The following is a 26,817-nucleotide window of genomic DNA, read 5'->3' as shown; positions in this document are numbered from 1 at the left end:
ACCATCCTGGCTGTAATGTCCCTAGCCAATCATCTTATATAAGTGGTAGGAAATCTAACAGGGATTTTTAAAGACCCTTTCTAAAACTGACTCCATTCTTGCCCTTTTGATCTATGAGGCACTTCAATGTACTTAAAATACATTTGTTCATTTATTTAAGTAGGTCCCATGCCCAAAGTGGGGCTTGAACTGATAACCCTAAAATCAAGAATTAGATGCTCTAGCAACTGAGCCAGCGAGGTGCCCCATTCACTTTTTTCATAAAGTAGTTTAAGTTCATTTGTGTTAATAGTGACCAGAAGTCTTATTTGATAGTTATATAATCAAATACTTATGTAAAGCCTAATACTTATAATCAAGGGTACGTTAATAAATATTATCATCATATGGCTCTGGAATATATTTATATGTCTACAAGATTTATGTTTAGAATTGGTAGGTAAATTTTTGGAATGAAGTCTTGTAAATTCAAATCTGAATCTGCATTTGGAATATATTCTATTTAACTTGTAATTTCTTTGTAATACTCAATTAGAAAGTCTCTAAATTTCCTTACCAATCTGTGTCATTAAAGTACAATTTCATAATTAAGCATGAAAAAAGCAGTCTTTTAAATATTTTTTGTAAAAGATTAGATTTTCATTTTTATAATTAAGCGTGGCAAAAGAAGAATGTATTTGGTCTTTGCCCCCAGTCCCTGGCTCTGAACTCCTAAAACTTTGGAATTTCCTAAGTATCTGTTGTTTTTCATGACAAACACCTTACAAAAGATGGCATCTGAGTTTATGCTAATGAGGTGACTTAGGGTGGGGCCCCTAGATAGGAATTTAGGATAGGCCTGATCACCAGAAAGATTAAGTAATCAGATGGTGGTGTTAGGGACTGAATTGTGTTCCCACAAAATTGAAGCCCTAACCTTTCCCCATGTGATTGTATTTGGATGTGGACTGTGAGACAGGTGATTAAGGTTAAATGAAGTCATAAAGGTAGGGCCCTAATCTAATAAAACTGGTGTCCTTATTTGAAAAGAAAGACACCAGAGCTTTCTCTCCCCATGCATGTCACAGACAAGGCCATGTGAGAACACAGTGAGAAGGTGGCACTCTACAAGCCAGGATGAGATCTCACCAGAAACCAACCCAGATGGCACCTTGATCTTGGACTTCTGGCCTCCAGAACTGTAAGAAACTAAAGTTCAGTTGTGTAAGTAACCCAGCCTGCAACATTTTATTCTGGCAGCCCTACCCCACTAATACGGGTAGGAACATTCAGCCCCACCCTTGATCTAAGGGGAGGAGATAAGGGAGGAAGATTCTCCTTAAAAACTCCTGAACAAGAGATGGAGAACTGAGGTACTAGGAGGGTGGTGCAACAAGAGAAGGTATGAAAGCTCTCACCTTACAGCTTGCTCTACATGTCTATCTCTTATATTTGGCTGTTCCTCAGTTGTATCCTTTATAATAGATCAGTAAAGTATGTAAAGTGTTTTTCCTGAGTATTGTGTGTGCCATTGAACTATAGGATGCCCAGTTGGTGCAGAATCAGAAAATCAGAAGTGGTGTCAGAAACACCAATTAGTATAACGTATTTTAGCAGCATTTTATGTTTAATATTACAAAGAAATACTAAATTCACAAACTTTGTTCTTACATTATTTTATATTTATATTTTTTGAAAATCTAATAATATAATCTAGTGAAAAACGGGCAGTAACTTCATGCAGTTCAAAATCAAAACATGAAGCTTTTTCATCACAGTAAATAAATCACAAATTCACTATTATATGAAGTAATAAAACTTCCTGGGGAGAACACAGAGACACTAAATAAGCACTGAACAATTTTATTTGTTTCTTTTCATAATGCATGCACATGAAATGAGATTGTGTACGATAGACCAAAAGCTACTCAGATATTAAGAATCATATAAAAATATTTAAGGCATATTTTATTGACTTATTTTTAAATAAGGCAAGTGACATGCAGGCTCAGAATTAAACAAGATTTTCAATAACTTCTAGCCATTGTATGTTGAGAGAATATGAACATCAATTTTTTTACTATTATTATACAAAACTGAAAAGAAATACTTTCCAAATTGTAGCAAAATAAATTCCTCCACTAGAATACCACGAGGTCTACAAAGTCACCAGCAAGTTACTTGATGGCATCCAAATTCTACAGTGCTTTCTAATGTAAATTTTGGAACATTCTGAATACTTTTATAAGCCCACTTTTCAAAAATGTCATTGGGAAAATACTGAAATCCAAAGAGCTTCTGTTTCTTTAAGTGATTGGAGTAACAAAACAAATGTACTTTTCTAGGTTAATGTAATTCAAGTACAGTGGTATAAGGATAACACGTAATTTTAGTGAAACCAAACCTGTTTGAGAAAAAGCAAGTCATTTAAACAAAAGTGTAAAGCTAGTATTAGAATCAGTGGCATAGGTTCAATGTAAGTGCAATTATTTTAAAATTTTACCAGAAAATATCTTTGAGGCCTTTATCTTAAAAAGTAGATTGTGTTCTAATTACTCAACAATTAATCATGTTTTATAGCAATCTCTTTATTTTTTATACCTGCCAACGTGTTCACGGGCTATAATAAGCCTTTGAATCTGTGCTGTACCTTCATAAATCTGCAAGAAAAAAACAGATGTATGTGAAATATCTTCATTACATAAACCCTTCAATTTACTCAATATTTTGGACCGTAATATAAGCTCCATTGTAATACCAAATTGAATCAAACCATATACAGGGTCTGTAGTCTACAGTGATTCCAAAACCTGATTGTGTGAAACCCATGAAAATCTATAATTCTCTAAAATAAAGATTAGTTCAATTATAAAAAGGCATTTACCAAAATTTTGGGACTCAAAAAAATTAAAGGATAATAACATTTCAAAAAGTTTGGGAAATCTAAAAGTTAAACACTGCAAAAATATTTATTCAACTTTTCTGAATTGTTTTTACCCAGTTGTCACCTTCAGTCATTTTCCACTTTTTTTCTTACACCTAATTTTCTCTCTTGCTGCCTAAGAAACAGAGTTGCTAAAGAAAAAGATGCTGGAATGATTTGGCTTTACTGAAACAATCTGAGTAGCCAGCCCTTACTTCCAGTTTAAACTCTAGCAAATTTGTTACAGTTTGTCTTCTCAGATGAACTTCTAGTAAATGACTGATAACAATAATAATTATAGGCTTATAGGCTTCAGGAGAGAGACAGTTTCACCAGATAAACCTGTAACTTTGGATAAGGCACAAATCCTGGTCCTCAGTTTTTCATGTCTAAATTCAGAGGCTGCAATGTCTAAATTTCCTTCTTACTCTAGCATTCTAGGATTCTACCTCCAGATTTCAAATGACTGGATTTGCCAAATAATTGGTTGGGGATAGAGGGAAGCAAGGGAAGAGATACTGAGGACCATGGGTTAAAAGTACTTAAGCGACATGTGGAGAACATGTGCATTTATATCTTATTTACCAAATTATCCCTATCTCTAAGTTTTTCTGACCACGACATCACGGTCTCTTCATGTTGTTTTACTCCCAAATATGGTTTTAATCAATTCAAGAGTTGTTAAGCATGATTCAAAATAAAATAACTTATTTCTCAAATAAGAGAGTATGAGTGGGGGAGAGGGGCAGAGGGAGAGAGAAAGAATATCAAGCAGGCTCCATGCTGAACATGGAGCCTGATGTGGAGCTTGATCCCACAACCCTGGGATCATGACCTGAGCTGAAATCAAAAGTTGATTTTTGAGCCCAACTGAGCCACCCAGATGCCTCTAAAATAATTTTTTTAATGATATACATACCTCTGGGAGAGCAAAGAGTAGACTATGATCAGCTAGGATGTTAAGAATCAAAGATGCCTGATCCAGACATAAATGTACTTGTCTGTACCATTCACTTTGTTGTTAGCCTATTCTCTCTTAAGGCATATACTTAAAGGTAACATTCTTCTGTATTAATAAGTTTTAAAAACTTCAGCTTATACCCATCTATTGATAGTTTATTACTAATGGCACAAACTCCCTAAATAATCAGAAATCTGCTCTGTCATCTATGAATATTCTTTTACTTAAAAAACTACAAAAATCATTTTTAACCTTACCTGATAGATCTTGGCATCCCTCATTAGTTTTTCTACAGGATATTCTGTATTATATCCATTGCCTCCAAAAATCTGTACAGCATCAGCAGCTAACTGATTTACAATATCTCCAGCAAATGCCTTTGCTATAGAGGCATAGTAGGTATTTCGGCGACCAGCATCAATCTCCCAGGCTGCTCTCTGGTAACCCATTCTAGCTAGTTCAACTTTCATTGCCATTTCAGCCAGCAAAAATGATATTCCTTGGTGCTAGAATTAAAAAGAAAAAAGTTTAAGGATATATGCTAACTAAAAAAACTTTAAAGTTTATTTTTGAGAGAGAGGGAGCACATGAGCGTATGAGAGGGTGAGGGGCGGAGAGGATCCAAAGCAGGCTCTTCAGAGAGAGCAACAAGCTCCATGCGGAGTTTAAACTCCTTAAAGGTGAGATCATGACCTGAGCAGAAGCTGGATGCTCAACCTACTGAGCCACCCAGGCACCCCACTAAAAAAAAACTTTTTAAAAGTTTTTCTCCTGGAATTTTTTTTTTTACTTTAAAAAACTAATTTTGGACGTAAAAAGTTACACTCTGCTTCCTCTAATGTCAACGTGTTACATAACCATACTATAATGACTAAGAACAGGGTATTAGCCATTAATGTTACTAGAATATTATCAACTAAACTATACACTTTATTCAAATTTGGCCAAGTTTTCCACTAATGTCATTTTTTTTGTTTAGGGTTCCCATCTAAAATTTCAACTATTATTTCTTCTTAGTCTTCCCCAAGCTGTTAGGATCCTTTAGTTTTTCCTTGTCTCTCATGACCTTGGCACTGCTTTAGAACCCTGAGTGGTGTTTTTTGTTTTCTGGGGTTTTTTTTGTAGAATGTCCCTCAATTTGGGTTTGTTTGATGTTTTCTCAAAGCTGGAATGAAGTTATGCATTTCTGGTAAAATGCCACAAAAATTTTATGTATCCTCCTGGGTGTCTGCTGGGACTTACGTATGTATTTTTAAGATAACTCTATCCCTGACATAGGGCTTGAACTCAGAATCCTGAGATCAAGAGTCACATGCTCTACCAACTCAGCCAGCCAGGTGCCTCTGCTGGGACTTTTTAAAGAAAATTACTATAGATACAGTGAAAAATAATGTGTCACTGTATCAGATTCTGACAGAGGAAAGTAAATGCCATGACAAAGACAAATAAAAATGCTTCTTATCCTCCAATAGAGGTTCACAATCAAAGAAGAGACCTAAGATAAGTACCTTTAATAAGACAGTAAGTGTTCTATGAGTTTTATAGCCAAAATGGTGTAGGATAGAAATATGTTTCTGTGTACTGATCAGTAAAAATTTCAAAATACTCTATGGTTACAGATTTTGAAAAATATATTCATTGAAAAAACGAATATATAGCAAGATGGTCACTGTATCTCTGGACAATGGGATCATGAAGCAGTTTTATTACTCAATTTTATTTATACTGTATAACATAAATTATTCTACAATGAACATGGAATGGAATATGCTTTAAAATAATACATACTAAAAGAAAGCCTATAGGCATTTAGAAACAAAAATACCAAAATGATTAGAAAGATGCTTTCCATAGTAGGCAACATCAAAATAGGTTTTGAAGACTAAGAGGTAATAAAAACCACAAAACTTATGACTGTGTGCAGACTAATACGAACCAAAGGTCACAAAATACAAAAAACTAAACTGTTCAATTTCTTATATTTACTGTATTTTTAAAAAACACACACTATTTTTGAATGTGACAAGTTGCTTGAGATTAGCATGGTAATCGAGTCTTAAGAGGAGGCAATGATTACTGTAAATAATTCCTATACGGAACAAGGAGAGAAATATCCTCCCTTAGGTCTACCTGCCTGGTTGTGCCCATTCTTCTAAGCCAATGATTCTTTCAAGTTGTTTTGTTTTTAGTTTTCACTCTATTTTTTAAATAGGTAATCCATCCACCAGTTTGAATTTTAAACTTTCCTCCTTCTTCTATCATCCTGCTCTCCCCAACTCCTGCCTTCCCCTTCCTAGGTGTAACCAGGTTAACTGTTTTCACCTTCTCAGAGATATGAGACACACATAAAAGCAAATACATTCATAATCTCTCCCTTTTTTACTCATAATGCTTGCTTGCCATGTTGAGGATTCTTCATTTTGCTTTTGTTAAATGTATTTTTTATTAAAAGAAAATTTTTTAATGTTTTTTTTTGAGAGAGAGACAGAGACAGAGTGTGAACAGGGGAGGGACCCACAGAATCTGAAGCAGGATCCAGGCTCTGGGTTGTCAGCACAGAGTCCAACTCAGAACTCGAACTCACAAACTGTGAGATTATGACCTGAGCTAAAGTCAGACACTTAACTGACTGAGCCACCCAGGTGTCCCTTGCTTTCTTATCAATAAATCTGAGTGCTTTCTATATTAATACATAAAGAACTTCTTTATACTGCAAAGTATTCCAGTGTATGGATGATCAACATTTTGCTTGTTTCTATATAATGCTGAAATGAATAAGCTATAGGTATGTCATACTGTCCTTATGGAGTATAACTGAAAGATACCTATCTTATGAAATACAGCTATAGAATAACCACTGTACTGTGAGCCCAAAGTTAGGTACTTTTGATATATATTGCAAAAATATGGTTCATAAAAGTTATATCAAATTATATTCCCACTGGCCATATACAGAAACACTTATTTCACCACAGCTTTAGCAACCTGGTATAAGAGGCACATTCTTCTCTTCTGAGATTCTGATGAAAAAATCCCCATGAGTCTCATTCAGTTTCTCTTCAGACCATGCTTTGAGAAACCCTGTTCTAAATACCACTCAGAATCCCTGTAATACGTCAGGCCCACCCACAACAGTCTTTCCTTTCGGTTTCTCTAACCCTGTCTATAGCTCTCATTTAGAGACTTAATCTTATATTGTTCTATATTATTGCTTAACACTTGTTTTAAGATATGTATCATATTTCCAAGGTCTCTGAGCACGGAGACTATGTCAAATTTCTTTTCTTTTCCTGGACATGGCACATGTAGTGTGCAAAAGAACATACTCTTTAGGTGACTACTCAGAAGTTCGAATCTGGGTTCCTTTATATATGAGGTTGGACGTATCTAATACGTAATGTTTATACATGCAGTAAATGGGACTAAAAGTCCCCATTCCACAGTATTGTGAAGATTAAATGAGTTAATACATGTAAACCCCTTAGAATAGTGGGTGGAAGAGAGAAAGCATTCAGTTATTAGTATTTTAATATAGTAGGTGTTCAATTACTATTTGTTAAATGAACTAAATAGAAGTTCATAGTGGAAATGTATCCTAAGTACTAGCAGTATACAGGTTACCAAAACAGAAATCCATAGCCTATGTGGAGCTGACATTCGAGTGAGAGAGTTAGGAGAAATAATAAACAAAACACATACATGATATAATGTTGAGTGGTGTTAAGAACTATGAAAAAAAAAATAAGTGGTATTAGTATATAGAATGTTGGAGATATTTTTCATTGGGTGACTAGAGCAGATTCTTAGTGAAATGAATGAGGAAGTGGATTTTCTGGGGGAAGAGTAAAAGGAAAGATGAGCAAAAGGCCAGTGTGGCTGATAGAAGCCCATTGTAAGGACTCTGCATTTTAATCTGAATGTGATTTGAATACAGCAAGTATAGTATTAAAATTACCTCTAGGGGCACCAGGGTGGCTCAGTGGGTTAAGCGTCCCACTTTTGCTCAGGTCATGATCTCACGGTTCGTGGGCTCGAGGCCCGCATCAGACTCTGTGCTGACAGCTGGGAGCCTGGAGCTTGCTTCAGATTTCTGTGTTTCCCTCTCTCTGTCCCTTCCCCACTCACTCTCTCTCTCTCAGAAATAAATAAACATTAAAAAAATGTTTAAAAAATTAAAATTACCTCTACAAGCAGCTTTCCAAAAGTTTTCCTCTCCAGGGCATACTTGGTAGCTTCATCCAAAGCTCTCTGTGCTAGTCCCACAGCACCAGCTGCTACCTAGTAGTTTAAAATTTTACAAAGCAAAAGTTTATGTTGTCTTTAAAACACAGTACAGTGCCTATTTGCTTAAATTCTAAGTTAAGGATTATACAAAGAGAACATGACGTATATCTTGAGGACACCAAAGAAGAGATGGGGGAGAACAAGCATTTAAATTTATATTTTATAAATTAAAGGCATTAGTGAGGCACAGGATCATAGCCTAGAGACAAGTCATTTCTTCTGTGTAACAAGGGAAAGCTTGTTAGGGAAAATATTCCTACTGAGTAAGGGAAAAGGATATGAGCCCATATTAGCAGGAATGATTAAGTATGGACTGTCTGTCTGTAAATCAACAGTGACTGCAGTAATTTTGTGTTTGCTAAAATAATTTTTTAACAGGTGGCAAGACAGTTGAACAATTCTAAAAAAATAAAGAAAAGTGACAGTATCTCTCCATCCTTAATAAAAGAAGTAGATATTTAAAAAGAAATACACACCAAATAGACCATGTATAAATAAAACTACTCAATGTAATAAGTAAAAGAAGATTAAAAAAAAAAAGATCCTATAAAGATTATCAGGTCATTGATATTACTTACTGGTGGTCTGGTTTTATCAAAAGCTCCCATTGCAATTTTGAAACCAGCTCCCTCACCCATCAAAACATTTTCTTTGGGCACTTTCACATCTTCAAAGACAATTCCTCTTGTATCTGAACATCGCTGACCCATATTTAATTCCTAATGAGGAAAACAATATATGTTAAGGAACACTTTTTGAGCTAGCATGAATTTTTGCTTTAACCTGTTTTAGGATTTTCTGCAATTATCTAAAACAGGGGTTGTCAAACAATGGCTTATGCTTGTTTTATAAAGAAAGCTTTACTGGAAGAGTCAATACCTATTTGCTTATATATAATCAATGGGTACTTTCTTGATATAGTAGAATTGAGTTAGCTAAGATAGAGACCTTGTGGTTCTCCAAGTCTTAAAATATTTATAATCTGGCTCTTTTTTTTAATGTTTATTTTTTGAGTGAGAGACAGAGCACGAGTGGCGAGAGGCAGAGAGAGCAAGGAGAGGCAGAATTTGAAGCTGGCTCCAGGCTCTGAGCTGTCAGTACAGAGCCCAAATAGGGGCTTGAACTCATGAACTGCGAAATTATGACCTGAGCTGAAGTTGGACACTTAACCAACTGAGCCACCAAGGCGCCCGTATAATCTGGATCTTTACAAAAAAAGTTTGTCAACCCCTAGTCTAAAACAATTGTTTCTCAAACTCTGAAACCAACAATACTCTAAAGGTCTACATGTAAATATTAACTACAAAGACAAATTTCATCATATGTTTGAAGGCTATCTTTTTTTTTTACCATGAATGTTAGGATAATCATTTAGCGAACATAATCTGATTTGGGATGTTTAACTTTAGCTTAATAGAGTTAGCAAAGTAATGTACCAACTCCTTCTTAAAATCAGGTTTACTGAAGTAGAATTTACATACCAGAAAATTCCTCTTTAAAATTTTTTTTTTTTTAAATGTTTATTTATTTTGTGACAGAGAGAGGGTGAGCAGAGGTGAAGCAGGGAGAGAGGAGAGGGAAAGAATCTCAAGCAGGCTTCAAGCTGCCAGCATAGAGTCTGACCTGGGGCTTGAACCCTCAAACCATGAGATCATGACCTGAGCTGAAACCAAGAGTCAGACACTTAACTGACTGAGCCACCCAGGCATCCCCCCTCTTTAAAATTTCTAACAATTTTTACAAATGCATTATGTGGAACCACTACCACAGTCAAGATACAGACTATTTCAGCACCCCAGAAATATTCCCTTGTGCCCCTTTTTAGTCAATACCCTTACTTTACTCCCAATCTGCAACAACCACTGATCTGATCTCTGTCCATATATTTTTTTTTTCTTTTCTAGAATGTCATGTAAGTAGAATAATAATGAGTAATAAGTGCCTTCTAGGCCTGACCTTTCTCTTAGCAGAGTGCTTCTGAGATATTGCTGCTGCTCAGTAATTTATTTCTTTTATTGCTGAGTAGTATTCCACTGTATGGATGGATCATATATCCATTATCTACTCACTAATGGATGGACATTCCCCTTCCACTCCAGTTTTTAGCATTTATATAAAGTTGCTACAAACATTTGTGAATAGGCCTTTGTTTTCATTTTTCTTGGATAAATATGTAGGAGTGCTGGATATGCGGTAAGTGAATATTTAACTTTATAAGAAACTACCAAAGTAGCTATATCCCCTCAATATTTTACTTTGAAATTTTTCAAACCAACAAAAGAGCTGTAAGAGTAGTATAACAAATACCTATGTACCTTTTACCTCTATTCACCCATTATTAACATTTTGTCACATTTGCTTTGTTTCTGTGTTTTGTGTGTGTAACTATTAGCATTATTTCCTGAATTAGCTGAAAGGAAGCTGCAGATATTGTGACTCTTCTCCTTACGGAAAAAACATTTTAATCTAATTTTTAATAAGCAGTTAGTTAATAGAAGCAAGGAAAATGGGAATATATAGCTGTTAACAAACTCTTTTGCTTGCTTGCTTTAATATTAATAGTCTGCTTTTGGGCTTGAGAAATAGTAACAATAATATACAGTTTTACCAGGAAAGAAACCAACATCTTTTTCTTTTTTTGTCTTTATAAGTCAACAAACTCTATTGCCTTAGATCCTTTCTTAATATAATGAGAATACACTGTTTATGAAAACAGTTTACTCCCTCCTGTTTCCCAGACTCACTACAAACACTAGAATATTTAAAACCAAAATGCTTGCTGGACTCATCTCAAGCCAAATGATTTCTAAAACAGAAAATATTTTTTAAAATACCAAATTTTATAAATTTGTAAACTGCCCATATAAAAAAAGATTTAAGGAGGTTTAAGTAAATGCAATATAATTATCTTTCTCTCTCACTAGAAAGTAAGCTCCCCAAGGGCAGGGATTTTTGTCTGTTCTGATCCTTACAGAGTATCCCCAACACCAGAATAGTGCCAAGTACACAAGATGAACTCAATAATAATAAGTATTTATTGAATTAGAGATTTTTTTTTAAGTGAGAAAATTGGGAAAAAAATACAACAGGAAGTGAATTTATTACTGAAAAAAAAAGTTTGGTCCTTTACACTTTCTAGAGATGGCCAAAAACTTGGCCTTAAGTCTTCTAGCAACCATCCCTAAAAGGGAAACATGAATAAAACATGAATAGGACCTGGGTGATTCAGTTGGTTAAGCAGTTAAGCGTCTGACTTCGGCTCAGGTCATGATCTCGCTGTCTCTGAGTTCTAGCCACACGTCAGGCTCTGTGCTGACAGTTCAGAGCCTGGAGCCTGCTTTGGATTCTGTGTCTCCCTCTCTCTCTGGCCCTCCTCCACTCATGTTCTGTCTTTCTCTCTCTCTTTCTCTCAAAAATAAACATAAAAAAAAAAAAAAAACAGATTTGCTTGGAAGAAGCCCATCCATTCTTACACTCTATTATATACAACAACCTCATTATAGCTTTATTTGTAAAGTACAGCTTATAATATCTACTCATAAAAGAAAACAGAGAATGGTGTCAGAAACCACATTGGGCAAGTTCTGAGGACACCTTACTAGTGATTTCAACACCACATCTAAGTATGTTACAGTGAGTAAAATCATTTACTTGGATCTCAGTTTCAATATTCAGTATACAGACTGAAATAACGTGTACATCTTCCACTTTTAATATTCTATGACCTAAAAGAAAAATGACCCCTCTTATGTATTCTACTATGTTCCCATTTTCTTTCTTTCTTCCCCCCGCCCCAGATTTTTCCATTTTCAAGAGGTTTGGGTACAACAGAGAGACTCTGATGACTTTTAATAAAACAAGATTATATTAATACACATGACTGGTTCAGAAGTCTGCGTAAGTTGGTCAGTCCAAATTAGCTTTTCCAGTTCAGGTTACGCCACCCTTAGTCTACTGTCTCACCACCAGGTAATATATGCCATTCCCCATGAAGAATATATATATTCACGTAACATTTAGGAACTCTTTAATAAACTTCCATAATTTCTCCTTTGCCTTCAATATTTTTTTTACGAATTCATTTTGCAAAGAGTTTTACAGTTGTAAAACTGAGTCTCCTCTTCCTAGTCTCAAAGTTAAATCTTAATCATATTTCCTTAGCTCTCACTAGGTCTACTTTAATAACTTCATTTCTTTCCTACTTTGATTTGTTAAATTTTAAACTCTTCTTTTTAGTCTACTTTAAATGCTATTGCTAAATTATCTCCACACTCTCAAATACATTAAATTACCTTTTCTTATTTAAATAAAATTTTTCTTGCCTTCCCACATTCAAGTCTCTTTACCATTTCCACTTTCCTCAAGGCACAGATTTTTCTCTTAGTGTTATGTGATCCTGGGTATTGTTTTAATCAATATGAGGGGCATAATACCACTTATCCTAACCTAAAAGGCTGCTGTGAGGAATGAAAAAGAGTAGGAAAGTCTTTGGAAATGTCTAAAACTCTTATTATTGGGCAGGCCATATAAATGACAGTTTGATTTCTGCTTCATTAACCCTCACAGCTGTTATTAGCATTCTGTATAGACTGGCACCACGAATGGCCAGTTTTTCAAATAATGAATCACAATGATTATCCTCAACTTAAAATCTTCAGCAATATATAGGCTATTTCACCTAATGACATGAAAACACAGTTTAATTTTTAGGGATGGGTTAAATAGGTGATGGGGATTAAGGAGTGCACTTATGATAAACACATGGTGATGTGTGAAAGTGCTGAATCACTAGATTGTACACCTGAAACTAATATAGAACACTATGTTAACTGGAATTAAAAATTTAAAAACCAGCTTTATTTTTATTGCAATTTACTATAAAAAATGGTTTCAATAAAGGAAACTGAAATAGTATTTTTGAAATTTATACTTACAATAGTATTTGAAACCTTTTCACTGATAAATACACACTTTACCTTTCTTCCAATTTGCACTCCTGGGGTATCTGCTTCCACAATAAATCCAGTAAAGGCTTTACTAGCAGGAGCCTTGGGATCCGGATCAGAACGAGCCAATAAGAAATACCTAATATATATACATGATATAAATACAGTGATAATGACATCAACAGATAACTCATACTGATGGCTGTCTCATTTAATTCTCCCAAAAACCCCAATTATTTTCCCATTTTACAAATGAGGAAGTAAAGAATCAGAGTGGTTTAGGAGAACCTGGGTGGCTCAGTCAACTGAGTGTCTGACTTAGACTCTCATCATGATCTCAGTTTGTTGAGTTGGAATCCCACATCAGACTCGCTGCAGTCAACACAGAGCCCATTTCAATCCTCTGTCCCTCTCTCTCCTTGCCCCTCCCCCATTCTTGAGCGCTCTTGTGTACACTCTCTCTCAAAAATAAATAAAACATTAAAAAAAGGTTTAGAAGCTTACTCAAGTCACACACTTATGATGTGACAGAGCTAGTACTTTAATCCAGTTTTTTTTTTTTAGTATTTATTTTTGAGAGACAGAGGGATAGAGCACAAGAGGGGGAGGGACAGAAAGAGAGGGAGATACAGAATCCAAAGCAGGCTCCAAGCTCAGAGCTGTCAGCACAGAGCCTAACACTGGGCTAGAATTCATAAACTACGAGATCATGACCTGAGCTGAAGTCAGACCAGCTGAGTTATCCAAGCGCCCCAACCCAGGTCTACTTCTTAAATAGTAAGGTATTTAACTTTATTTAGTAGTATGAATTCCTTGTATCAAGATTATGTAATGTAATCTAAGAAATAAGTATGTGCTGTGATGGATATGGCACCTTTTCTTTCCTAGAACTAGTTTCATTATTTAAGGTACAAGATATCTGGAAAAGGACAATAAATAGGGCTGCCTGTGAAAGGAATAATATATGAGATAAAGACCCCTGTACTCTACCTACTATCCTCTTGTTTTCAGCACAATCTGTTTTTGCTATAGCCAAACTATTATGAATATTTGCTAGGTTTTCTCTCCAGAAGAATTTTTCTCAGGAGATTTTAAAATGGAACATGAAATATATAAAAACTAAAACATCCAAATGTCCATGTAACTCATGTTCTAAAAAGCCTGATATAGGAGAATTTTTAAAGAATTCCTTAAGCAGGGGCGCCTGGGTGGCTTAGTCAGTTAAGCGTCCGACTTTCGCTTAGGTCATGATCTCGCGGTTCGTGGGTTCGAGCCCCGCATCGGGCTCTGTACTGACTGCCAGCTCAGAGCCTGGAGCCTGTTTCAGTCTGTGACTCCCTCTCTCTCTGACCCTCCCCTGCTCACGCTGTCTCTCTCTCTCTCCTGGAAAGAAAGAAAACATTAAAAATTAAAAAAAAAAAAATTCCTTAAGCAACAAATTTATTTTCTATGCTTAACCTTATTATTCACTTTACAATTTCACTTAATAGTAAAAAGGAGTAAATATTGTTTTCTAGTTTCACATATTACCTAATTTCTTACTACATGCTTAACGAGTTCTTAAAATCGTGAAAACTTCTTGTTTTAAATTTTTTAAATGTTTTTATTTTTGAGAGTGAGTGTGAGTGGGGGAGGGGCAGAAAGAGAGGGAGACACAGAATCTGAAGCCGACTCCAAGCTCTGAGCTGTCAGCACAGTTTGATGTGAGGCTCAAACCCGGGAACCACAAGATCATGACCTGCGCCAAAGTCAGATGCTTAACCAACTGAGCCACCCAGGTGCCCCAGAATTATGAAAACTTCTAATTGCACTATTAGATTTCTCTCAACTTGTTAAATTTGAATAGTTTCTTCACTTTTATATTACTTTTGGATATTATAAGGACTTTAAGATAATGATCTAGCATTCCTTAATACTGGACAGTCACAGAGGGATTAATGGATACATTTAAATTAAACAAACAACTTCCTGGGAGGCTCATCTCCAGGAAAACTGGTTTACTTACCAGAAAAATGCCCTGCAGAGCACGCACTAATGTGCGCACACGCGCGCACACACACACACACATATATTCTTAATGTTTATGTATTTACTTTGAGAGAGCGCAAGAATGTACAAATGAATGGAGGAGGGATAGAGAGAGAGAGGGAGACAGAGAATCCCAAGCAGGCTCCGTGCCTTCAGTCAAGAGCCCAACGCAGGGCTTGATCCCATGAACTGTGAGATCATGACCTGAGCCGAAATCAGGAGTCAGACACCTAACCAACTGAGCCACTCAGAAGCCCCCAGCACACAGATATACTGATCAGAACTTTTGCAGACAAGGAAAGATAGCCCTATTGGTGCATTTTTCCAATCACCACGAAGTCCTTGTTCTAAGGAAATCTCTATCTACATTCCTGCATATTTATAGTGATGGGTAAATACATTATTTTCCATGACAACCTAACACACACTGGATGGCACTGTTGTTGGAAAGCTTGTCCTTATGTTGAGCTATAGTCTACATTTTTCTAACTTTTACCCATTAATTCTAAACTGGCTTCCTAAAGCACATGCACAAGCCTGCTCTTCTTTCTGTGTGACATTATTTTAAAACTTTGAAAAATTTTCCAAATAACCAAACTTAATTCCTTTACTCTTCACAGCACATATTTTTTAGGTGCCTCCTAATGAAGGATACTTACTTGCTTCTGAATTTATTTCATTTTCTCAAGATAGGTCTTAAAATGTATCGTACAGAATTGTTACCATTTTTTTCCTCATTTGTGCTATACTATCATTTCAGCAAGAAATTACATTACCTTCTTTTTTTAAAAAATCACTTTACTTTTGAGACAGAGGGAGACCAAGGATCCAAAGTGGGCACCTCACTGACAGCAGAGAGCCTGATGTGGGGCTTGAACTGACAAACCATAAGATCATGACCTGAGCCGAAATTGGAGGCTTATCTGAGCCACCCAGGCATCCCTACATTAGCTTCTTAAAGGCAGATACATCGCATTGTTGATTTCTACTAAAACTAGTTACCCACTTAATTTTCTTCATCTTTTTTCCACAAGTAATGGTATAAATATCTTCTTCAACATTTTATATTTATACAAGTGATTTTATAACCCTTTGTTGAATTTCATTATTTTTGGACCTACACATTTGTACCTTTAGATTTCATTAAAGTAATACTTTGTCTTCCCTAAAAGATAATCTGAGTTTTAAGATTGCCTTTGCTTACTGTTTAGAATCAGGGAAATGTACTATACCAGTGGTTTTCCTTTCTCTTCAGTCTTCAGGGAACATTTTCAAGGAGGTATTGGTATAGGGTACAGATGTGGAGATGGACAAAGCCAAGTAGTCAGGGCTCTGGCTTTCCTAATCACATTCAACCAGAGCAGGTGTTTTGGGTTTTATTTTCTTTTACAAATGAAACTTCTGAAGAGTTAGTTTGAAGAAATAATTCAAGGCTTAAAATTAGTTTTTAAAAATATTGAACTAGGGGCACCTGGGTGGATCAGTTACTTAACTGTCCAACTGTAGCTCAGGTCATGATCTCATGGTTTATGGGTTTGAGCCCCACATTAGGCTCTGTGCTGACAGCTCAGAGCCTGGACCCTGCTTCAGATTCTGTGTGTGTCTCTGTCTCTGCCCCTCCCCTGCTCGCTCGCTCTCTCTCTCTCTGTCTCAAATAAATAAACATTAAATATATATATATTGAACTATTTATGATCTTTGGTGGACATTCTAGTTCCATGAATAAAACTTACCTTATTTGTGGTGTTTTAATAATAAATGAAAGGAGGGAGGGAAGATTCTGAATATGAAGTAATTAACAAGCAATATACAGAGATGTTTAAACAACACACCAATTAGCTTTTCCTCCATTGGTTATCCACATCTTCTGACCATTAATAATATATTCATCTCCTTTCTTTTCTGCTTTGGTCTTTATACCAGCTACATCAGAGCCAGCTCCAGGTTCTGTTACACAGTAGGCCTTAAATATATGGAAAGAATTAAATATTAATTATTAGATTGTGAATGTTTAAAACCAGGAGTGTATTTTTATTTTTCAACCCACAATATTAAATATTTTTAAATACCTAAAAGTAAGGGGCACCTGGGTGGCTTAGTCGGTTAAGCATCCGACTTTCGCTTAGGTCATGATCTCACGGTTCGTGGGTTCGAGCCCCGTGTCGGGCTCTGTGCTGACTGCCAGCTCAGAGCCTGGAGCCTATTTCAGAGTCTGTGTCTCCCTCTCTCTCTGACCCTCCCCTGCTCATGCTGTCTCTCTCTCTCTGTCTCCTAGAAATAAATAAAAATATTTAAAAATAATAAATAAATACCTAAAAGTAAAATGTTCTTAGAACATCAAATAAACTGCTTAAATGTAAAAACATTTATTTTTTTTAATTTATTATTTTGAGAGAGGGAGAGAGAGAGAACAAGTAGGGAAGGGGCAGAGACCAGAAAGAGAATCCCAAGCAGGCTCCCAAGCAGAGCCTGATGTGGGGCTCGAACCCAAGAACTGTGTGATTATGACCTGAGCCGAAATCATGAGTTGGACACTTAACTGACAGCCAACCAGGTGCCCCCAAAAAGATAAGTTCTGAAGGAAGAGTAAGTGAGGCAAGCAGATCTAAGGCAATTAAATAGCAGTTGTACAGGAGAAATTATTAGCAGTTCGGTACTGGAATGTAAAGTGTGAAACAGCTGACCTCAAGGTTGTGAGTTCAAGGCTCATATTGGGCCTGGAGCCTACTTAAAAAAAAAAAAAGTTGGAGTGCCTGGCTGGCTTGGTCAGTAGAGCATACAACCCTTGATCTTGGGGTCACAAATTCAACCTCCATGTTAGGTATGGAGTCTACTTAAAAAACAAAACAAAAACAACAACAACAACAAAAAACCCCAGTACCATAAGGGTGGATTTAAGGGGCTATAACAACTTCTCACTATCTTCCAGGTGCTGTTCTAAGTACTAAAACTTCACAATAATCCCTATGGCATTGATACCAGGTATCTACATTTTACAAATAAGGAAAATGAGGCCTAGTGAGACTAATTTGCCCAAGTTCACAGAGCCAGTAAATCGCAGAAGTACCCACATAAGACTAGAGTCAGATTAGGAAGCTTTGCAATAGTACAAGCAAGAAATAAAGCTTTAACTAAGACAGAAATAAGAAAAATGGAGAGAACTGTGTTGTGAAATCACAGGACATGATAACTAAATAGGATCTTAGGGAGCTTGTGAGGAATAAGTTTAGGAATTCTCTGAGTTTACACCAATGGGTTAACAAGGCATGAAGAAATAGAAAGCCATAAGATGAACACATCCAAGATTAGGTAAACAAGATTAGGTATTCAGGGCGGAAGCACCCCCCAATTTAGTAGAATAGCAGAAAGCTGCTTTCACAGGAAGGAAGGACCAAAATAGGTGAATGGGCTATAGACCACAAGAGGGCAAAGTTGCCCAGAGGGGAGCTAATTAGCAAAAGAAAGGTGCCTTGTTGACCCTGCTGTAGCATCCTCTTATCCAGTTTAGGTAAACAGACTTGGCACCTCAAGTCTGCTGTAAATAACCTTCCATCCAGTGCCAGAATTTTGTTTTGAATTGACCCAAATCTGTTATTACCAGATATCTTCAAAACCCCCTTTCCCTCATGCCCATGAGTTAATGTTTAACAGTTTCATTTCTTTTTGTGCACGTCCACCATGCTTGTAAGCCTTCTGATCCTAATAAAAACGCAAGGACTCTTGCCTCCTCCCAGACATTAGCCTCTCTTGCATTTTAATACTGCATCTGCCCTCTTGATGGACAAGAGAGAACTCCAGACCAAGAGTCTACAACAGGAGTTAGAGAGGATGTTATGATCATTAAATTTTTTACTTTAGGCAACTTTCAGTTAGGGATAACCTAGAAAAGAGTGGAGAGAAAATAATTTGGTTTGGGACATATTTAGTTTAAACTATTGAAGTCTAGACAAGAAAAAATGTCTAATAGATAAGTACATATAGAAGAGCAAACTCAAGGGAGAAGTCAGGGCTGAAATTATAGTTAAGAGTGTTGGAGCCATTCTGAGCCCACTAGTTGAGAAAACTCCTGGTGAGGTTAAAGCAAGTTTGCACAGTCTCTTGCCAATCAGATGACGACCGATATCCACACCCACTCAATTATTTCTGCTTGAGCACTGACCCCTAAGGCACCTTGTTGATCAATACCGGGAGTGACTTGTCCCCTTATTCTGGCCCTGGTATGATGATTGCACCTTGTGAAGGAACTTACTGTGGGAACTTCTTGTTTCGATTATGGGAACATATACCGTGTCTCCAGCAGGTCCTGTTTCCCTCTATACTTTCCCTTGAGCTATGAACAGGCTAATGACCCTTACTCATAAAAGATCGACCTTTACATGTACAATTCTGTTTCTACCGTTGTGTTAGTCCAAGATGTTCATACAGCTCAACATGTAAATCAGCTAACCAAAATGTCTCTCATGCCCTAGCTATTCAAGGAATCATAAAACTAGACACAAAGGTAAATACACTCAAAGAGGCTATTCTATGTATTGGAAATGAGCTAAACTCTTTAAAGGTACAGCTGGCTCTCCAGTGCCATAAATAATATAACTGGAAAATCAAGTCTTGCCTGGAAACAAAGAGCCTAACTTAGAGAGAAGGAACAGGTTAGAGCAGAACATAAGTTACTACATATACCTTTGCTAACTGGTGATGTATAGCAGCCACTTCCCTAAGGCCTACATTGCACAAACATTTTCCCTTACCCTGACAGCTGTGATGAGGATGGATAAGAGTTTCTACAAACCTACAACTTAATCTTAGTGTCATTAAAATGTGAACACCCGGGGCGCCTGGGTGGCTTAGTCGGTTAAGGGTCCGACTTTCACTTAGGTCATGATCTCGCGGTTCGTGGGTTCGAGCCCCGCGTCGGGCTCTGTGCTGACTGCCAGCTCAGAGCCTGGAGCCTGTTTCAGTCTGTGACTCCCTCTCTCTCTGATCCTCCCCTGCTCATGCTGTCTCTCTCTCTCTCTCCTAGAAATAAATAAAACGTTAAAAAAAAAATTAAAAAAATAAATAAATAAAAAATAAAATGTGAACACCCTGTTATTTTCTTAGTTACTCAACCTCACTATAATTGGGGCAGTTCTACAAGAAGGCTTCTGTAAAACCTGTTTCTGTACGTTTTCCAAAAATATCTTATCACAAAGAGCTATCTATCCATTGTAGAAGTAACATTTGACCTATAAATAAAGACACCAAAACCAACAGGACAGAGATGCCTGCCTGGTGATCAGAAAGACTCTCGGGCCTCTCTCCCCACTCCCTCGCCGACACCGTCCATCCTTCAGGGACCCCTGGACCCCGACCGGAGGTGGTCTCCGACATAAGAGAATATCCAACAAATATACTACAACTTAATGTCAGATGAGGAAATAGACTTGGTAATTTAAGTTAAGAATAAGCTTTATATAAGTCAGCAGTGCTAGGAGTGCCTGGGTGGCTCAGTCAGTTAAGTGTCCAACCCTTGAACTCTTAGTTTCGGCTCAGGTCATAATCTCAAGGTTCGTGAGTTCTAGTCCCACATCTAGCCCTCTGCAGACAGTGCAGAGCCTGCTTGGGATTCTCTCTCTCTCTCCCTCTCTCTCTCTCTGCCTCTCCCCCACTCATGCTCTCTCTCGAAATAAATACATAAACTTAAAAATAAGTCAGCAGTGCTAATGCTATGAGCTCTGTTTACAATAGTATCTAAAATAAGAGTGATGGATCCCTCTAACTGTGTACTCATCAGTTCATGCTAGAAAACTATACTTACTCTATACTTCAGAGTGTGGTTATTTATGATGGGACTTTACTGTAAAAATAATTTTTTAAAAAAATTGGTGATAATAGCTTAGAAAAGATCTACATGATAGCTATATTCAAAAATCTCAAGGGCTATACAGCCAAGGGAGAGGATTTGAATTGATAGAACTACAGTGAAATCATTTAAACTTTTACTGAATATCTATAATACTGTGAAGTGGTTAAATTATAAAAGAAATGACAGAATCTTTTTCCTCAGGACCACATAATCTAGAAGAGCTTTCTAATTATCAGAGATGTTACTAAATGGAACTACTTCAGCAGGCTGTGACTCACAAAGCACAAAAACATGAGCTAGATGGCCTTTTGACAGGGGTGCTATAGAGGGGATTCAGGTGTCACAGACGTTAACTAGATTGCTCTCCTACCTACAGATTTAAAGATGTTTTCAGCATTATAACAACAACAAAAAGTACTACACCAATGAACTGTCCAGGAAAGATAATTCTGTAAAGTACTAAAATTTTATTTTAACCACCTTTGGGAATTTTTTTCCCTGTAATATTCTATTAGACATTTCTCTGGTTTATAATAAGGCAAAGTTTTTAGAACTTACGAAGATATGGGCCTGTGTGTTTCTATACAAAATGGCTTGTTACAGATAATTCCTCAGAGTTATTGTTTTATTGGATTATTCCTAGTAATTAAAATTAATTTTATAATGCTCTTTCAGCAGAAGCCTTTGTTTGTTTCCACTGCAACTTGTTCTCTTTTTTATCACACTACACAGTGTTATACATAGTGTTATTGTCATTCAGGTGTTTCTCCCTTGTGCTGTATCTGAGCTTCCTGAGGGGAGGAATGGTACTCTATTTGGCATCTCTAATGCCTCTTAATAAGTATTAATATGTATTAATGAGTATGTCCCTAGTATTTGTCATCCTCACTGTTCTAACTAGTTTGACTTATGTATCTAACTGCTGCCATTCAAACCAGAAAATCAAGTAAATTACTAACATTTTATGCATAATTATTTATGAATAATTTACTTATTTGCATAATTCTATGCATAGCAAGTTAATAGACTGTGGATGAGGATCTTGAGAGTCTATCAGATTGTTAACTTCTTGTGACCAGGATCGAAGTTTTATTCACTATTTTATTCCCCGGTGCACAGTATTAAGACATTTGAATGAGTACAGCAGTATAATGTTATTAGTGATAATCCACCATTTACATCTATATAGTTTACAAAGAAGTTCTGCATTTATTTTCTATTAATAAAATCTTTTTGCCTTACCCTCTAGAGTGACTTGAGGTATTTATATAATACATGTTCCTACAAAAAATACAGTGAGGTAAAAATAAAGCCAGAAAAAAAATAATATACTATACCACATGCTTGAGGTTCAAAGAATGTATATGTCATGACATTATTGTTAAAAGCAAAACCCTAAGGAATTTAAATATCCAAAAATAGGGAATAGTGAAATAATTAATAGTACACTATATCTATTAGGTAACATATTATGCAGTAATACATGTCAATATAAAATTTATTTTTTATTTTTAAAACACTGCAGTATTTAAAAAGTTGTGTAAGAAAATGCTCATGTCAAACAGGATGTAAAACTGTATATATAACTGTAACCAATAAAAATACATTCATATGTATTAAAATATCTGACGGCATGGTTTGTGCCCACCCAAGAAGACACACATCTGACAGCAAATATAGTAAGAGAGGAAGAATACTTCTTATCTGAGGGACCATAGTTTTATAATCAAAAAAGTTAAAAATATTTTTTAAGAAGTTTATGGGGCGCCTGGGTGGCTCAGTCAGCTAGGCTTCCGACTTCTGCTCAGGCCATGATCTCACCATTTGTGAGTTCAAGCCCCAGGTCAGGCTCCATGCTGACAACTCAGAGCCTGGAGCCTGCTTTGGATTCTATATCTCGTTCTCTCTCTGCCTCCCCCACACTTGTGTTCTGCCTCTCAAAAATAAATAAATAAATGTAAAAAATTTTTTAAAAAGAAGTTTAAATAGAACACATTATATGTAGTATAATTTTATAAATATTTATTGGGATTTACATAATTGACTTAATGAACTGTTAATCAAGATATATCTATTGACTGTTTTCATTTTCACCCTTGACTTCATATTTTGAGTACAATTTCTGCTATCATTCACTAGAAGAAAATGTAAACCTTTATTAATTCATAAGTTAGAATAACTTAGGGATGATAGTAAGTTTATTTTTACATATACTGAAGGTATCCATAACAAACAAAATAGCTAAAAAATGTTTAAAATATTTAAACTATTTTTAAAAACTTTTATCTTAGAAATACCAATTTATAAGTAATAATTATAAATATTCTTTTCAGTGCATTCAAGTAGGTTCTCCTAGGCATCTCCATGCTATAATTTTTTAGCCTATTTCTAGTATTATATACACTACAGGAAACAAGATATAATACCATTTCTAGTAATATATATGCTACAGGAAACAATTTAAATGTTTTACACAATTCTTAAGACAACATTGAGAACTAGTTTACTAAACTCTCATTTGTTGCAAAGTTACCAGTTAACTAAGAGATCTATATAAATGTTTTCATTAAACAGTTGCCTAAAATTTATGCATCTAAAATTAAAAATATTGATTTTTAAATGTTACTTTCTACTCTTTCAGACCAATTTTCACCATTTAGCTCAAAACTAATGATAATTTATTCTATTTTGGGATCACAATCACACCATAGATTGAAATCTATTCAAGTAATAAAAGAAGTCAAAATCCTTACGTAAAAACACCTTCAAAATAGATCTTCTGTCTGTGTGTGCGCGTGTGTATATGTATACATATCTTTTTTTTTTTTAAGTAGACTCCAGGCCCAAAGCAGGGCTTGAACTCTTGACCCTGAGATCAAGAGTCATGCGCTCTACTAATGGAGCCGCCAGGAGCCCCTATAAATATCTTTTTTTGATCCAATTTAAAAATTTGTTGAGTAGTACCCAGGGAATTAAATAAAACTGATAAATATTCTCAAGTCATTCAATTATTCAACAAATAAAATGATTAGCTTTTTAGTCCCGTTAATTTCTTATTAGTTCAAAAGACTACTAGTTCAAACATCTATTGTCATACATCCAATCTGAACTTCCTAACACAATCACTCAGTTCTTGAACTGCAGAGTGCTCCAGTAAGCAGATATTTCTTTCCTGGTAATGAACTAGGAGACTATTATGACACTTGTCTAGAACCCCAGAAACTTCGTAAGTAGACACCTTTCTCCTGGAAATAAGTATGAGGATTATTATGACACTTTCTTTGCACCCTAGAAACATCATTATACCTAAATATGTTGTTCACTTTTGTCTTCATGTGTTCTAGCTCAATGCAAACACTTTGATTGGAAAGGAGAAATACCACCCTTGTTCCCTTCTTTAAATGTGGAATAAAGGAGTAGCTGCACATACTCACACACATCACTGGCTCCTCAATCATCCTCCCCAAATACTTCTTTTGTTGTTGTTCAGTTCCAGCAATAATAACAGGTATTTGCTACCACAGGAAAGTCACATTGAAAAAAGCAAGATATTTTTATTAGGTATGTAAATTTAGAGATACTATAATTCAAAACTAGAGAACTACTTTTTCCCAAGGGGTAAATCCAAAGAACTGGCCTTTATTCTTCCTTTAAGACAGCTAAAACCATGAGGAAATAAATCTGTTAATCAAGTATTTTGATAAAAGTTATATAGGATTTGTAAGTAATATAGCATGTAAAAATCTACCGTAGTAACATGCACAAAGAATTAAATTTAGGATAAATGATGTGGTATGTATGATCAGGTCTCTCAAGAACTGCTCACTCAACTCAGCACTGCCAGTAGTGGCAGCAAGCCATCCTGATCCTTCTCCTGAATGCTGGTGTTTGGCCTTGCCCTCACCTAAGAACTACCACTGAAGCATCAGCAAAAGTGTAGTTTCCCCACAAAGACAGCGAGGACTCCAAGAAAAGAGACAACAGGGCCAGAATGATTAACTCAGGGAATAAGAATTCCAGCCTTCACTGCAAAGTCTTGTGTTAATTTAAAGAAAATTGTGTTGTACCAGCTAACCTAACCTAGCAGTACTATCTCATTAACAGCTGAACTATGCAATTAATTTTCTAAGAAACTTACCCCCAAAGAATTTGCTTCAATAGCAGTCTGAATCCCTGTACATCCATAAGCCAATTCTTCAGTAATTAAACAACCATCAAAAATTCCAAGTCCAAGACCTCCTGTAGTATCAAAATGTTTTAAGGCCCATTATAATATGTAGTGTTATCTTATTAGAAATAAAGGTGAATTATTTTAATTAACAAGAAACTAAAGAAGTGTTCTGATTAGCACAGTAACAAATCATACCTCCTTGAAATAAGTTTTAAGTATTTCAAAAAAGTTTCAATTTGTAATCTGGACCTGTCTTCCTGTTTCAACTATCTTTTGTAAAAACTTGACTCAACCATGTCAAAACTTTGACTCTTACCTGAGGGAGTGACAACCTCATAGACAAAAAAGTCTTAACAAAATGTAAAATCAAAGCAGAATTAAAATGCAACAAACTGACCGACTCTAGAGAGAGAAATTACCAATGTCTAGGAATAAAGTTAAGGTTGAAACTAGTTATAAAAAAGGAAAAGTGCCTCTAAGTATTAGTACAAGATTTCTACAAGCAGACAAATACTGAAGTCTAAAGAGAAAGATAAAGGCAAAAAGCCCTTTATCATAAATGACTTACATAAATGGCAACTCATATTTGAAAGACTGAGTAGACTCTTGCAATTTTTCCTATTCATATGCATTCTAGGATTAAAATGTGAACAAAGCAGGGCACCTGGGTGACTCAGTCAGTTAAGCATTGACTGATTTTGGCTCAGGTCATCATCTCACAGTTTGTGAATTCAATCCCCTCATCAGGCTCAATACTGACAGTGGGGAGCATGCTTAGGATTCTGTCTCTCTCTCTCTCTCTCTGTCTCTCTCTCAAAATAAATAAATAATCTTAAAAAAAATGTGAACAGGGGCACCTGGGTGGCTCAGTCAGATACACATCAGACTTTCAACTCATGTCATAATCTCGCAGTTCATGAGTTCGAGCCCCACATTGGCTTCTGTGCTGACAGCTTGGAGCCTGGAGCCTGCTTCAGATTATGTGTCTCCCTCTCTGCCCGCCCCCCACTCATGCTCCATCTGTCTCTCAAGAATAATAAATAAATGTTTAAATAAATAAAATTTTTTGAAACATGAAGTGAACAAAGCTTACCGTAACTCTCTGGAATGTGTGTATTCATTAAACCAAGTTCCCATGCTCTTTTAATTAGGGGCATAGGGTACTAAAAGGAAAGAGAAAAGTAAAGAAAAAAACAGTTATATTAAAATCTAGATAGTTCAATTACATAATTTTATAAAAATGTAAAACCTTTTTCTCCTTAAAATGCATATAACTACCTCGCCAGTTTTATCATATTCTGCAGCAACTGGGATTACTTCTTCCCTGGCAAATTTACGAGCAGTAGCTTGAAACTCTTTTTGCTGTTCAGTGAGCTCTAAAAGAAAGTCATTTAGAAAACATTAAAATAAGACAATGAGCTGAGGAAAAAAGTCCTATGAAATTAGTATGTGAAAATGTATTATGGAGTCTTTTAACTATTGATTAACCAGAAAGTCCACATATAAACCACAAAGACCACAATGCACTTTCAGACTAGCAAGATTTCACTGTATAATATAAATAAATTTATGTCAATACAAGTACCAAAGGAGGTAGGTAAGATTTCTAGCTTTTACAGAGGGGTAACAGATAGAGACTTGTTTTACTCTTCCAACTGGTGAGGGTAAAAAAATTTACTT

The 26,817-nt window shown here is 35.9% G+C and overlaps 1 protein-coding gene across 1 annotated transcript in view; it reads right to left on the bottom strand.

Annotated features, from left to right (window-relative positions):
• Nucleotides 1–1,826: 1,826 nt before the first annotated feature.
• ACADM (acyl-CoA dehydrogenase medium chain) overlaps nucleotides 1,827–26,817 on the bottom strand; it is a 32,150-nt gene continuing 7,159 nt past the window's right edge. Inside the window, exons 3-12 of the mRNA XM_039219395.1 lie at nucleotides 26,416–26,513; nucleotides 26,231–26,300; nucleotides 25,105–25,205; nucleotides 24,401–24,481; nucleotides 16,954–17,084; nucleotides 13,124–13,232; nucleotides 8,726–8,866; nucleotides 8,046–8,141; nucleotides 4,121–4,369; nucleotides 1,827–2,639 (exon numbers count right to left, since the gene is read on the bottom strand). Of these exons, the coding sequence (XP_039075326.1) occupies nucleotides 2,568–2,639; nucleotides 4,121–4,369; nucleotides 8,046–8,141; nucleotides 8,726–8,866; nucleotides 13,124–13,232; nucleotides 16,954–17,084; nucleotides 24,401–24,481; nucleotides 25,105–25,205; nucleotides 26,231–26,300; nucleotides 26,416–26,513 (1,148 nt within the window). The 3' untranslated portion in view covers nucleotides 1,827–2,567. The remainder of the gene's footprint in view (nucleotides 2,640–4,120; nucleotides 4,370–8,045; nucleotides 8,142–8,725; nucleotides 8,867–13,123; nucleotides 13,233–16,953; nucleotides 17,085–24,400; nucleotides 24,482–25,104; nucleotides 25,206–26,230; nucleotides 26,301–26,415; nucleotides 26,514–26,817) is intronic.

The sequence above is a fragment of the Hyaena hyaena genome, unplaced genomic scaffold (genome assembly GCF_003009895.1).
Source record: "Hyaena hyaena isolate Hyena2069 unplaced genomic scaffold, ASM300989v1 scaffold_826, whole genome shotgun sequence".
Classification (NCBI taxonomy): domain Eukaryota; kingdom Metazoa; phylum Chordata; class Mammalia; order Carnivora; family Hyaenidae; genus Hyaena; species Hyaena hyaena.
Note: the sequence above shows the minus strand (reverse complement) of the source record. Positions and strands in the feature narration are given on the sequence as shown.